The sequence below is a fragment of the Brachyistius frenatus genome, unplaced genomic scaffold, assembly GCF_029030835.1.
Source record: "Brachyistius frenatus isolate BFR_SWC_R1_liver_20210118 unplaced genomic scaffold, ASM2903083v1 Contig_29, whole genome shotgun sequence".
NCBI lineage: Eukaryota > Metazoa > Chordata > Actinopteri > Embiotocidae > Brachyistius > Brachyistius frenatus.
Window position 1 is genome coordinate 796102 of NW_027210628.1, and position 15931 is coordinate 812032.

The 15931-nt window shown below is 42.7% G+C and overlaps 1 protein-coding gene across 5 annotated transcripts in view; it reads left to right on the forward strand.

The window, feature by feature from the left end:
- The window catches only part of elavl4 (ELAV like neuron-specific RNA binding protein 4), an 80000-nt gene that overhangs the window by 32048 nt on the left and 32021 nt on the right, over window positions 1–15931 (forward strand). For all 5 annotated transcript variants that reach the window (XM_069699024.1, XM_069699023.1, XM_069699025.1 and 2 more), the window contains 2 exons: window positions 1992–2238; window positions 15430–15533. In XM_069699024.1, the coding sequence (XP_069555125.1) occupies window positions 1992–2238; window positions 15430–15533 (351 nt within the window). The remainder of the gene's footprint in view (window positions 1–1991; window positions 2239–15429; window positions 15534–15931) is intronic.

Sequence of the window (15931 nt, forward strand, 5' to 3'; positions counted from 1 at the left end):
CTACAAAAGCCATTAATTTGATCAAACAAATGTTTTTTTATGCAAATGTATAAATCATTTTACTTTGGGCCCACATATTACTTTTGTAGGAAAGTAATGTTCACTCAGAATAAGCATTTGCATTAAATAAATATCAGAGTGCTCTGGTAGAAAAGCAAAGTGCAGCCTACCTCCTCCGACTCTCACTCCTTCTCACAGTTTTTTTTTTTTTTTTGTCTCACTTACACCAAGCTCACAGGTCCTCTATGAACACTTTGATCCTGAGACGCTCTACAAAACCAGCTGCGAAAAAGCAACCTTCTTTCTGTCACAGCAGCAGCATCAGCAGCCAGATTGCTAACTAAAGGGCTGCCCCTGTCGCTGCCCCCTCCCACAAACCTCTGCAGCTATCGCAGATTTATTTAATGAGGTCTTACAATATTCATTAATGTTTTTCTCATTATCCTCTCTGTGTCTAGTATTTGTTGTATTTCTCAATGTTTAGAGATGTTGAATGTCTGCAGTGTGTTCACTATATGTTTAGTTTGTTACTCTATACAAGGGTTTAGTCATTTTTACACATATCACTGTCAGTTATAATGGGAAGAAGTAATGGCAATTCCATGGCTTCATTTCATGGTATGGTAAACCAAAAACTGTAATATTCAGTCATGTGAAAAAGTAAATGCTGTACATAACATGGAAATTGATGGCTTTTTTATATATATTTGGTAAAGCAAATATTACATCCTCCTTAAAACAGTGACTATTAATAAAGGTGATACTCAAACAAATGACCCATAACCCAATATTTTGGGTTCATTTTCATAATTTAGATAAATTAGTGACAAGCCTTTATTTACATTTATCACACCATCAAATCCATTGAATTAGAATCGGGGGTTCCAGATTAGGTGTGAGTGGTTGTGACCTCCTCAGGGAGTGACAGTTGGAACCGGTCTTAATTAAACCTCAGACATCTACAGGGTCTGGTTTTCCCTTTGGTATTGAAGTGTGTGGTGTCATCATGCCAAGATCCAAAGATCCTATGAGTCTGGCAAGGGATTTAAAAAGATCTCCAAATTTGAAATAACTCATTGTCTACAATCAGAAAGCGATTGCACAAATTTGACCTACATGCGCAAACATCTTTTGTTGTCCAAAAATACCATCAGAGCAAAACTACAGTAAGCTGTTGAACAGAGGCAAAGACCAGTTCTTTTAGAAAAATGTGCTCTGGACAGATGAAGCAAAGACAGAGTTGTTTGGCGTCAGTAACATCAGACATGTTTGGTGCAGACCAAAGACAGCTTTTCAAGAGAAGAAACCTCACACCGACTGTGAAGCATGGAGGTGGAGGTGTCACGGTTTGGAGTTGATTCGCTGCCTGAAAGGCTGGACAGCTTTGCGTGGAAGAGAGGTCTAAAATTTTAGCAAGCCGATGTCAGAGATGATGTACAATTATGCAAAACACCCACAAGAACGTATGTTTGCTCAAGGATATACTAGCAATACTAGCTTTTTCTCACAAAAGACTATTACCTCTGCTGATATTTTTGTTCAATAAATGACAGAAAAAGCTAAATTTTTCAGCCTTGTGGCTCAAGTATATCACTCTTATCTTTAAGATTTCAAAGAGCATCAAATGTTTTATGTCAAAACATATTCAAAAAGCCAACAATTTCTACGAGATTACTTTGTCCCATGACTGTACTGTATATATTAAGCTTGTTTAAAAAAGGTGTTTTTGCAGTCTTGGCCAAAAGACCTTCAAAGACTGTTGATTTGACTTGATAAAAACAAAAACTATGCTTTTTATTAGTTAATTTAAAAACAATCTTTTTATTAGTCTTTTATGCCTTACTACATATTTAATGTTCCAAACTGCTTGATACTTTTTAGAAGCCTTTGCCAATGATCACTATCTCTTTGCCTCCTCTTCCCTGCCCTTGCTCTCTATGGTTCCTCTCCTCACTTCTCCCTCTGTCCTCCTCCTCTTCACCTTTCTCCAGATTATCAGTAACATGGAGGCTCCAGTGACAAACGGTCCCAGCGGCGGAGGCACTACAGCCAACGGTCCGTCCAACAACAGCCGTGGCTGCCCTTCGCCAATGCAGACCGGACCATCAAACGACGACAGCAAGACAAACCTCATCGTCAACTACCTGCCCCAGAACATGACCCAGGAGGAGTTCCGCAGCCTGTTCGGTAGCATCGGCGAGATCGAGTCCTGCAAGCTGGTTCGCGATAAGATCACAGGTACCAAATGCAGACTGTTTGTGTCACACTGGGGTATTGCTGAATGCACTTCCCAAAATATAACACCATATAATTTCAGGTGTAGCCTGTGGGTCTTGAGAACATATCATGAACTCTCTTGTCTAAATCCATTCACAAGCACTCTTCACTGAAGTAAAAAAAAAAAAAAAATCTTAAAATAATCTCCTGTTTGATTAAAGTGGAATTAGGGAAAGAAATCTGGATATGATGACATTTTATGAGCGTGTTTATATGGATATAAGTATCCTGGTTATGATCGGGTTTTTGAAGTGTTTTGTTTTTGTTTGCACACGTTAACATTAATTCCTGAATTCAGAAAGCATGATAACCCCTTATCCCAGATGGGAGAATATTCTAGCTGGAGCTTGGTGGAAAGAAAACTGAATACTGTTGCATGTATACATCTAATCTAGGTTTCTGAATCCTGCTGACTACCCGTGTAGGTAAAGCTTAAACCAAGTGATGTAACAGGAACTGAAACTATAGCCATTGCGAAAGCATCTCAAGTCTGCAGTAGGCAGGATTCAGGGTGGCAGTTTTTAAACATGTACAGTCGAACAGGTCAGGTTAATAGCCCCAGTGAAATTAATTTAAGGAATGGCAAATTTGAGATTTCAAAATTGTTGGTTTGTGCTTGTAAAAAAAAAAATCACAGATGTCTTTGCAAGTATGCGAGTACTTATTGTGTGTACAGGGATACGCATAACCAGATTTCTACCTTTTCCATGCAAATGTCAGATTGAGATTATAACCAAACCTGGATAAGCCTCATAAGAGTCCCATTCATGTCCATGTGAACACACTCATTGTGTGATGATTTGGTTGTTTACAAAGACAGTTTGGCCAAAGGAAAGAGGAAAGGTGAAGCACAAGGTGAGTCACTGTACGAAGCTACAAAAGAGCTGCTTTCTACTCTGACAAAATGAACTGGCCTGATCATGATGGGACTTTAAAAGCAGAATGCTTTAGTGAATAAAAGTCCAGTTAAAGTATTTAAAGTATAATATTCAATGTTTCCAACTGTAGTTTTCATTTATTTTTTCATCCTTCACGTTTGGCTTTATTGTCACTGTGACAATAGTAATTGTTAAGAGAGACAGAAATGACAAAGCAGGCAGACTACGCTGCTGTTCACACTGCCAGAAGAAGGGTCAGTGAAGAAGTAAGACAGGTATTGTGCTGTGAATTGAATGGCTGGGTACCAAACTTTGTTACTTCTAGGACAGCGACCAAACTGCTTCAGTACTATCGAGTAACAAAAAATACCTTGTTATTTGAAACCATATTTCAATGGGCTACATCGACACTAACACGCTGCGTTTCGCAGGAGAAAATTCTCATCAGCGTCAGTGAGCCGCAGCATTTCACCATAAGCTCGACTGAGGTAGATAAAATCTCTGGGTTTTAACTGAGAACGCCTTATTCAAGTCTCGTTCAGGAACCCATATCAAAGGTACGAATCCAAACCGACTAAACACGTGTAAGAAAATACAGTAAATATGACACGAGCAGTTTAGACCTGAAAACAAGTACATCATTGCACACAAATCAAGTGTTGGTGAGGAATCACTGCAACCGGTGTCTACAAGGAGAAATTCATCTTTGTCCTCTGTGTGTGTTCAAGCGCCGCGACTCAGCAATGCAGCAAAGTGCCACATGTTCTCCAGAGGTGTTTAAATTAAGCAGCACTTTGCGGTGCTAATCATGGCTGTAATCTGGGCGTAGTGGCTGTGTGGGTGGTCATACAGCAGATGGATCGGGGGTGGTGGGGGGGGGGGGGCTCTGTGATAATGCTCCGTAATGGCTTTCATTTTAGATCCTACTTACTGACACTCTTCTCCTGATAATCTCATTAAAGAGCACCAGGCAGGCGGGCAGTCGAGATCACCAAGCCGTTCTCAGAGAGCAAGCAGCCAGGCGAGGGAAGGGAAGGAGAGTATATCTGTACATGTATACACCTATACAGATATATAAGCGAACATAATCATAGAATCTGATTTCCTCTAATAGATGAAGTAAAAGGCCAAGAGGAATGACAATTTTGACTGTAAACCAGGGATGGCCACTGGCCCAGCCATCGCAGCCTCCTCCTGTTCTCTTGTTCTTTGAAGTATATGTTTGCTGCTCCATGATTCCTCTTTAGGACCATCTTCCTCTTCCGCTGTAATGGGCCACAAAATGGAGCCTGAGAGTCAGATACACCAGGATAATGGAGGACGGTGTGTACAAAAATAACACTGGGATACCACATGCTATCATCATCTCTATCACCATGTTCTCTCGCCACCTGATTTTCCCCTTAAGTGTGATTTGCCAAGCAGCAGTGAGGAACCAAACTAACAACAGATATTTGGAGAGAGTTTAAAAAATGAACAGAATTGCTGTAAACCTGCCTGGCCTCTAAACGGGGACTGTGAGAGAGGCAGAAATGTTTGTTCGCTCACTTCTAAACCATTTAGGGTACCTCTCTGCTCTGCACTCCAAGGTCTGTCTGATGACTTAGCATCAACGCAAAAAGTTATAAATAAACTCTGCCCTCCCTCCGTCTCCCCCTGTGGTGTATGCCTGTTTTGCTCTCCCATGGGTGCAATTTTCTCCCGCAAACTTTTAGGCTAACAAAGCACAGATCCCTTCCAACAGGGAATGCCAAGAGGCTTCATGCTCTCTAACAGTCATCCAAATCATTAACAGACTATGCCAGGTTTGAGAGAGGAGAGTAAAGACACCACTTTTTTAGCTGGTACGTACACCTGTACCCGTCCTCGTCTGTCACATGTAGCTGCACATGGATGTAAGACAGATCGACGTCGGACATTTATACATTTTTATCGGGATTTCAAATCGAAATTGAAGGAGGAAAAGATCTTGTTTACCGTGTTGAAATTCCAGAATGAAACTTGAGAATCTGTCTTGAGGAGCGTTAGAGAGTTCTGTAGTTACAAATTATTCATACTGATGGGAATAATAAGGCCCTGCTGCCTTCATATTCTATTATTCAGTATGAGGAGCATGAGAACTATCGAACCAAGTTGAAGACTTTAAATACATTTACAGAATTACTCAAAAATGCACTTGGATAATAATTTCCATATTGAATCCTTACAAGATTGAAATATTCCTCCGTTGGATTCGGTGTGTTGGATGTGTGCACCAGCAGTAAGAGTGGTTACATCTCACAGTACTTCTGTGTCAACTCTACTATTTTAAACACAGACAAATTCACTTCAAGCAAACATCCACTGGCAGTCGTTTGCTTGCATCTCTGCTTCCCACCCTGCTTGTTTGCATCCTGACTAACCTGTGACTGTTTGCTGACAAGGTGTGGGCACTTGAACCTCTCAGAGGTATGAGAGACAGACAGGTCCTTGGCGTCCTCTCAGCTTCCTGTGGACTTGCTCCTGTCAGCTCCAATGACGCCAGGATGGCATGAGGCTTGGGCGAGTGCGGGCAGGCGTAGACACTTCAGCTACGTCTGTCACCCTGGCTGACTTCAGCTGGTAGAAAAGCCACCTCTGGGTGTCTTTCTTGCTCCCCACATGCCTGCCTGCTTGCCTACCTTCCTGCCTGCTTACACAACTACCTCTGCCTGGTGCTCTCATAACACACCAGGGACATGCAGGTTAATCTTTTATTTAAGACCAGCTTACACGCACACTGCAGCCCACACACACACACACATACACATAAGCCCAAGGCCTCCAACTGTGAATTTCCTGTCTGCCTGTGCACACTTGAAGAGAAGATATCTTAAGTGTTGTTACGTTGTCTCAATTAAGTGTGCATACTGTAGACACTTTTACACTCGTCACGCTGCATTCCAGACAGAAGGAACTCGACATATAGAAGTGCTCACGTCACAGCCACGACGGTTTTGAGACTCTGTAAATGTTTCCACTTACAGCAAGTTTTTTTCTGTCTTTCTTTAAAAGGAAGCAGAAAGTTGATTTCTGAAAACTCACATCTTGTACAAGTCCAAATGTCCCCTTACTCAGACATAAGTAAAAAATTTTTTTTAAAAAACAAGCTGAGAGGAATTAATGTGGACTTTGCAATATCCTGATTCAGCACATGCCACACACACACACACACACACACACACACACACACACACACACACACACACACACACACACACACACACACACACACACACACACACACACACACACACACACACACACACACACATGAAATTGACTGATCCTTGTCAGTAAGTCATTTTTCAGGATCATTTTTCTGCATCATCTGCATTTCTGCTGGAGATATGAATGCATTTGTTTTCATAATGACATGGAGGAGAAGAAAATAGCTTTTCATGCTGGAACAAGAATTGATTGCATTAGGGAGGGGAGTGTGTGATTGTGTGTTTGTGTGTGTGTGTGTGTGTGTGTGTGTGTGTGTGTGTGTGTGTGTGTGTGTGTGTGTGTGTGTGTGTGTGTGTGGGAGGGAAGGTTGAGGAGGGGGGGTTGTTTTATGGGTAACCATTTCTTGCTTTCTCATATTATGCCAATCATCACAGTGGCCAAAAATTCAGTGGCCTTACCCTATGGAAACAGATATATGATATGATATTTTACAGTCCTGCTCTGGCTGCCTGTGTTGCCCTTTTCATCAGGTAGTCACAGCATCTGCCAGGTTTCAGCAGCAAACGCTGCACACCTTTAAAACACGCAAACTGCAAATAATTCTTATCTCACCTCAAACCCTGTAAAGACATCATCCCTAAGCCCACTAACTCAAGCCTTTTGTGCACACCACCCTCGTCACCTTCCATGTTTTGGTTTTATACATGGAATCTGGGGAGCTGATGCAAATCAAAGTGACAATGTAGCAAGCCAAGCAGATGTTGGCTATGAAAAATAGATGGACTGTGATGTCAGATGTGGAGTAGTTCAAGCTGGAGCACCTCTGACAGACAGCAGCTTCAGTGCTACGTGTGAAAGCCTGCTGCAAACCCGATTCTTACATTAGGACAAGTATGCCTTGCTCATATAGCGTAGGAAACACTGCTGGATTTGGCCAGCTTCGCATGCACAAGCCTGAGTTTCAGACATCACACTTCCATTAGTTTCACTGTCATTCAATTTCTTTCATGGAACATCAAGTGCAACCACAAGTATTGTAAACATAAAACAAGCGTCTCACCCTGATCCACAAGGACAGAAGGGCGGAGCATAGCTCCTGCACAAGCACTGTAAGTCAAACAGGGAGCAAATCAAATATTCACCATATGAACCTCAGTTTACCCAGAGCTCTTTGTTGCTAATGTAATATACATTGACAACATGCTAAGGAGCAAAGATGATTCTTCTCAGACTTCAGACGGCAAGCTGAGCTATTTCTCACATCATTACTACAGTGATGAAAACAAAACACACTATTATTTCTGTTTGTCTCATGATAAAATGGCACCCATTTACAGCTTCTGAAACACTGATGAACTATTACATACTTTTGAAATCCTTACTGAAATCACATTGTAGGAGATGTGGTGTAGTGTTTATACTGTATCTCACCTACAGGCTGCATTTATCTGAACCCGAAATGGTCTGAAGGCCGAAGATAGCGTGAACAAAGATGACAGGGAAAGAGATGAAAAAAGGATTTGACATCTCCAAAGCCAGGTATTAAGAGAGCTGCCAGGCTCAGAAGTGCATACACAAGCAGGCAGACACACATTAAAGTTTCAGAGTCCCAGGTCCCGAGAATGTCCTGTCTCTCTCCTTTTAGCACCCCCCCCCCTTCCCCTCTCAATCTTCTCCCCTCCCCTGCTCAGGTCCCAGAATTGGACGTCCTGAAAACGCCTGGCTGTAATGCTCCTCTTATGACCCTCACGTCAGACAGCCTCTGTCCCCGCTCATTTCACTGCGAGTGCCCTTTACATGGAACACAGAGGTTGTGACTGTCCTTGGTGCCGGCTTCAGATCCAGAGGCTGAATGCGCCTCAGGGCTGGTTTACTCGCCCTCCAACCCTTCACTCTCGAATGCACTGTACCGAGGCAGGGGAGAGCAAGACTGTCCTCAGCCTGGAGGGGGGGGGGGGTCGTCACTCTGCGCGCTCTCAGAAGCAGTCCAAGCAGGTGCAGCATGGTCGGCTCTGCCATCCTGACGTAACAGGGTTATCCAAGACTTGAAGGGGGCTTCTCTGTCTGTCAGCTTGCCTTCTATTTCTCAGCTGCACTGCTAGCCAAGCAGCCCACACACTGCAGGCTGCAGTCCACCGGCCCCAAGGCTCAGGGAGCCACCGTGAGGGGGTGGTTTACGTGTGTGTGTTTGTCCCTGAGCTTCTATGTGGGCAAGAGTGTGTGTGTGTGTGTGTGTGTGTGTGTGTGTGTGTGTGTGTGTGTGTGTGTGTGTGTGTGTGTGTGTGTGTGTGTGTGTGTGTGTGTGTGTGTGTGTGTGTGTGTGTGTGTGTGTGTGTGTGTGTGTTGGTGGAAGCAGGGCCTTGGGAGCTGAGAGTGGGAGCCTCCTGACTGCAACAGTGGCTGCTACCTTGGCAACCCAGGAGGGAAAGATGTGTTGAATGAGTGAGTGGGAGAGGAATCTACAGTAGATGCATGTGTGCGTGGGATGTGGCTGTTTATGAATTTAGTTATTTAAACGGGCTCAATACATGCCACATGATATGCATTTACTGTACTGCTAGTGTTGAAGGCACTGTGGTCTTCAGTTCTCTTTGTGTTTATCCTTTAGCAAACTCCCTCTGCCCAATTCCTATGGAGCGGAGAGTCTTCAGGGTGAGTGTGTTTTGACTTGAAGCTGGTGACAGGGCACCTTTTCAGAAATGATGGGGAGCGCAGGCCCATCAAAAATAGCACTACCTCAAGTTGCTGCAGCAGCAAGGGGCAAACCATCAGGGGATGGGAGAGGGTGGAGGCAGTCGATGTGACACATTTACTGTGACAAATTGAAATGTTTTCTTCTTAAAATGTCTCTAAATTTAAGACTGACCGAACAGATTTGCTTGTTTCTGGGGAGAAGGAGACAGTCTACTCAAGGTGTGTTAGCATCACAAACTCATAGCTCTGATGATCCCTGCACACTGCAACCTCGCTTACCCCCACCCTTTGCGATGCTCCTGTTCTCCCTTAACTTCTGAATGACAGACTTGGCTCAGCAGCTGACAGCTTGCAAGACTGGGAACAACTAGAAACATTTTATAGATAGCCTTTAAAGGTCTCTGCACACAGACGATATTTTCTTATCAGATTTTTTTTTTCCATTTTATTTGATTTCTTCAAATTCACGCAAAGATTTTCCCCTTTTTTGGGCAGCGTGTACTGCTCAAAGTTCTTATTTTTATAGAAATATATAAACTACACAGAGACAGAACAGTGAATAATTTTAACAGGAATTTGAACGAGCTGTCACTACAAATTGCCTCTGCTCCAACTATAGCATTATAATAGTTGTTTTGACAACAGTGTCAGCAGTTCAAATGAACTTTTTGATTAATAGCTGCACAATTTCATAGAATATTATTGGGAGCAAGATATTGCAGCGGGGTGCACAGTGAAAATAGAAGGTTCTCGCTGCAATGCGTTTCATTTGGTAGCTACCACTTTAGATCAAAGAGTCTATAGTGCGTTGTGTGATCCTTGACTGATGATAGCAGGAGATGAAGATGCTTTCATGTCTGCAGTACAGGGCTCTTAGTCACATAATACAACAAAAGGCACAAAATAATGACAGACAATATGCACTGGAGACTCTCACTATGTGTACCTTACAGCACATGATTGTGCACCATCTGTGCACTTCTCACCCCTGTTATACATGGAAATGTTTATTTGATTATATACCTGTAAAATTCAATGTAGCTATGCATACATCTATTTTGATTTTGTTTGTGCCTATTATGTATGTATCTTTGTATCTTTATGAAATGTTAGTGTGGATTTACACTTGCATCCTCTGGTGTGTGTGTGTGTGTGTGTGTGTGTGTGTGTGTGTGTGTGTGTGTGTGTGTGTGTGTGTGTGTGTGTGTGTGTGTGTGTGTGTGTGTGTGTGTGTGTGTGTGTGTGCGCGTGTGCATGTGTGTGTGTGATGCGCACGCGTGTGTGCACAGACGAGTGATAGGAAAGGTGAAATTACACAGTGGTGCTAGCAGGCAGGACACCCGCTTGAAGTACACTCATTTTCTCATCTCACACATTGAGCAACCTGCTGCTCCTCAGGAAACAAATAATGGCTTAGTCATAACTCCTCGCCAACACACCAAAGAGCTAGTCTCTGGAAATAGCAGTGATTTTACCAGTGAAAAACATGCCCACCTCCCTATACAATTTATGTCAGATTGTACACAAGGTCTGCCAAAAGAGTGGAGGTGGGTTCAAATTAGCCCCCACCTCTTCACTCGCCCACCCTATGTGGTTAGTCTGTTAGTGAAAGCGGACTACGTGATAAAGTACTGCAGTGCTATAGTGGTACCTATACGATAACAGCTTTCAGCGAACGTACAAGTAATGTAATCGACAACCTCGATTCTTCGAAACAGTACATAACATTTTCCATTTAGGGCAATTACTAAATTCACATAATTCTTCTTAAAAGGGAACTTTTCATAAGTCGTTACTGTGTCGTGCTGTGGACTTTGCACGAGTGGCTTTATAAGCAGCTGACCAATCAAAGGCAAGGTAATATCTCACTTTATTAAAAGGCCATTATAAAGAGCAATGGATCATATAGGGTTCTTGGTTTTAATTGACAATTAAAATATATAAATTAATGTATCTATTCAGCTAATTGATCAGCACAAGGCACGTTTCTCTGTTAGCCACAACCCCATTAGAGGCTATTCATCATGTCTTTTTAATGGCTTCTCTGTAGCCTCGGATGCAGTGCTTAGATTATTTTTCTGTAATTATAAAATACGGTCTATGTCTATAAATTCTCTGTGGTTTTCAGACTGTTCTCAGGCAAATGGTCTTTTTAAAAGGGTATGACATAAGCATAAGCAATGTCCCTGATATTTATGTTTGACAGTTCAACAGCATTTGGATAACCTTATGTTGAATATTTATGGCTGTAATATTGTTTAGCAACAGTGATGCAAGTTTGTCTGACATGACAATGAAAACTACTTTTACAGTAGAAGCCTAAGTACTCACCTCTGTTCATCAAAATTACAGACTTCAAATTTTGCCCCTAATTCCTTAAAGTTCCTCGGGCTAAGATGTAAGTCTACACGTTTCTTCATTCACTACATAGAGCTCTGAATATGCAAACAGTGCGGATCTCTATCTAGTCCCTCAAGAATTTCGCTGTTTTATTTGTGGTTTTTGCAATAAAAAATGCTTGATTTTGTGGCAGATTTTCTCAAAAATTGCAATGTAATTTGCAGAATTTTAAGTGAGTTTTTTTGCAGTAAAAATGCAGGAATTAGAAAAAAGTTGCAAGTCGTGGAATTTTGTTTTTGTTTTTCATAGTACTTGCACAAAAACAAAGTGCAGTCTCTTACAACTTGAATTGTGTATAAAAACGAATTCAACATACAGTATTCCTCATTTTAAAAGAGAAGACCGCATTTCCCATAAACCCCTCATTTCCGTTTTTCCCGGTTAGCTTGCAGCAGTTGCTGATGAGAAGAGAGGAGGCAGAGCAGTGCTGAGGAGTTCTTTTTGTTAATGAAGCGAGTTTTGTTTGGAAAGGCTACTTTATGCAGGACTACTTGAAGCTTCTGTTGAGGACGTATTTTAAATCAAATAAAATTGCTAGCTCCCACAAATATTGCACCCATCCCTGTGTCGCTTGTCTTCCACTCAACAATATGGAAAGCCCCACACTTGAAAGGATTGGTTCCTTTGGTTTATGACATTTGAAACCCTGACTGTCTGAATCTGTATTTTGGAGACTCAGACTCTTACTGCAATTTCAAAACATTAATTCTCAGCCATGGTGCTGAGTGCATATTTTGCTTATGATACAGTATGTCTTTAACCACATAAAAAACACCTCATGGACATGGTAACAAGGTTAAAAGCTTGATTTTCACTGGAGCGGGTCTTTAAGTAGTGATGATCCCTTTTGATACCGCGGCAGAACTGTTCCTAACAGCACCGTGTTGAGCCTGAACTGTGATGGTGTGATCCAAATGTAAGCAGCATGCAGGGCTGGACCTGCTGGAGAGTATTGAGGTGGACACGGGGAGGGGCTGTGACAGGCTAAAGCCAAACACACTGGCTGTCTGCGTGCATGTTGTACTGTAGGTTACAGAGAGAGAACTGCTTACGGTATTACCTTTGCATAAAGCCATATTATAAAGGATTGAAGTAGACTGTGACTTCATCTTTTCAGCGCTGACATTCACTGAACGGTTCAGGAGATACAATAACACCTGCACACATCGAACAGTAACGCATTTACGAGCTTGCGGCCAGACACTCCGCTCCTCACTGTCCTGCTGCGAGGACACACTTTACTGCTTGTGTTTGTTTGTGTGTGCCTCTGTGATTGAGCGATTACACGTTTACACGCATGTGTGTGCACATGTGTGTACATCTGCCAGTATGGTGCGTTGGCGTCGCATCTCCCACCCATCCATGCAGATTCCTGGGAGCCAGGCAGCCTGCCGGTGGCTCCCTGCTGTTAGCTGCCCCGTAGCAGGTTGGAAATGGTGGGTGGAATCCCCTCCTGGAGCTTTTCTGATGCTGCGGGCAGATGTCTCCCTCTGTCTACCCTCATCTCCCCGCTCACCTGGGGAATGATGTCAGCCAGCGAGCCTCACTCCCACCCTCTTCCTTTCAGCCCTGGAGGCCCTCAGCCTTGCCAAAGTGAGAGTGAAGACTTGAGTGGGGGCGGGAAGATATGCCAATACCAACTTAAGCTCCCCATGTACACAACATACACACCCAGTTAAAGTGCACGCGTGAAAATATCATTTACATGTGGCAGCTGCTGAATAACACATTCATCGCAGCTGTAATCAAAGTAAATACGGTATGAAGTTGGTTGTAAGACTGTAATCTAGTGCTGACTCACGTGTGTCCACACATGCATACCGACTTGTACACACGCCCTCAGACACACACACGCACAGACATAGAAACTTCTTACACTGTGCGACCCCCTTTACAGCAGTAGCGTCCGCCGCTGCCAGTTTGGCCCCATTTGGCTCCCCGGACGGCTCCATGAGTGCTGAGTGCCTCGGTACCATTAAGCACCCGCCTGCATGAGTGCTCTTTGCCAGCACCTTCTGGTGGCTGTGCTTGTCGAACCTCACATTTCTTGTTAAAGATGAGGAAGAGGGGTGAGGAAGGTGCTGGGAAAGTGGGAGGCATGAGTTGAGAGAGGTAGCGAACGCCATCGAGGAGCGTTACAAGTAGGCAGGCACTCAGCTGTACCCGTCTGGATTTTCAGTGTAAATCGAATAAATGCACCCGTGAACAGGTATTGTCAGAAACACTGCTGGGTTATCTACAATACTGTCTATGGGTAATCTTGGTGTTTTAGCAAGCTAAAGCTGGATGTACATTTTGTTTTAATTCATACAGTTAATTACTTTTATCACATATTCTCTTTTTCTGTATAATTCATGGTTTCTTTTGTGGGTATATGATTTGACGATAAATAAAAGAGAAGCCACGAAAAGGATTTCGTGAGTTATATTTAAACTCCCAAACTTAACACCTGATGTCAGCTCAGAGGAAGAGGAGAGCGAAGAGAGGATGGTTAGTTATAAATAGCAGTAGTCTCTCCAGGATGGCAGGTTTTTAATTAACAATAGAGTGTCTGATAATCCACAGTTAATCCAGAGGAGAAGAGGGAGTAGAGGAGAGAAGAAGAGAAAACCATCAGCTGTTTGATGTTAGGACTACAAGTCCCTTCTGGCCCTTACGCTGCTCGCTTCCGAGCTGTTCTGCGCTGAGATATCCATAGCCCAAATGTATTTATTTTGTGAAACAGCCATGCTCCATATTTTGTGATTCACTTTGTTTCTGACTAACCGCTGTCTGTTCCCATTAGCGTGAATATGTGCATGCCACTCTTCTTAAACTGACTGGGAGTCTTTGTGCTCGTGTGTGGTGTTAGTGGATCGGGGCTGTTTGTTGAAAACTAGCCGACTGAAGGCCCTGATGGCTGGAGGCGTCCGCTTAAAGTCCTAAGCCTGTTGAAAGGCTTGATCTGTTGGGGAAACACTGGGAGATGTCAGGCCTGCTTCCCTCTCAAAGGGAGTCTGCTATCTAAGACACTTTGAGCTCAGAGGGAAGTGGGGGTGGTATTTTTCCTCTCTTCTTGCACAGCTGCAAAGACAGTAACAAATATGTTGTTTGTACCGTCTGTGATACTTTATTTGCTGGGGCTGAGTTTCGCTCGAATAATTCAGGAGTTCAAATTATCACATTACATTTTAGGCGATGACTCGACTTAAAATAAACGCTTCAGTTCCTTCATGCTTCAAGATCACCAATGTAACAAGCAGCTAATATTAAGGAGTGCAAGGATCAGAGTCAAGACACATTCTCTTGTCAAGGAAGATTATAATTATAGCATGAAATATCAGCTAAAGATGTTTACATGGGTTTTTTTTTTTACTGTTGCTTGACCTGGATTAAGTATTGGACTATCATTTTAATCTTTACTTGAATGGAGAAAGGAAATAGTCCCTGTGAGGGTACAGCTGTCTCATTCATCACACGTTTTAGTGTACAAATGTGAACAGTCGTGGCAACAAAGCAGGCTTCACATGACACACGGTTGACAAAAGTCACACCAAAACGCTTGGCGCTCCAGGCAGGAGTCACTGTGATCTTGTCAGCAGTGATGAAGATATGTTGTAAAGGATTTTCTAGGGAAGGATGTGCGTTGTGTCCAAGGGCGTGTCTATGGATGGGAACAAGGACTGTGTGTCAGTTTTAGGGGGGTTGGGGCGGACACACTGGATCAAACCAACAATAGCCGTGAACTCAGACTGCCGTATTACTGAGCGGTCAAAATGTTGCTGTAGCTCTTTCACTCAAACGACCAATAAATTCAAAAACATGGCACAAAATGACAAGTATAGTGAAGTAGAAATATTGTTTTGTGTGAAATATGGCACTGTTACAAATTAAAGTGATAGGATGAGTATGAAGACGTATTCTTGTGTCTGAGCAAAGCGAGGAAAAAAATAACTGGATGAAAATATCATTCTAAACATTTTTCTCTCTTTCCTTCTTTCTGGCGTTTCAGGACAGAGTCTGGGCTACGGCTTCGTCAACTACATTGATCCAAAGGACGCAGAGAAAGCCATCAACACGTTAAATGGACTCAGACTTCAGACCAAAACAATCAAGGTAACCGACACCATGTGCTGCTAAAACAAGTCTAATTACATCACACAACTGTTTACGTTACAGACACAAACAGATCAAATTAGAAAAGAATTGCTGCAAAACGTACAATGCATTTCAAAAAGTTGTGGAGGTCACGTTAAATTTATATGACGAGGCCGCTTTCTTCTTCCTAAGAGCCATTTTAGATGGTGGTAGCCGTTAGTGAATGTGCTGGAGGGTGAGATGGGATTAACATGCATGAGCCTCAGAAATAAAAAAGACCATCTAAATCAAAGAGACACATTAAAAAGCCTGTGACTATGGTTGATATGCTAATTACTTCCTAAATGTCAAAATGTAAAGGTGAAATTATATAGATATTTCTCAATGAAAGGGAAGAAACACGTCAATCATCACGT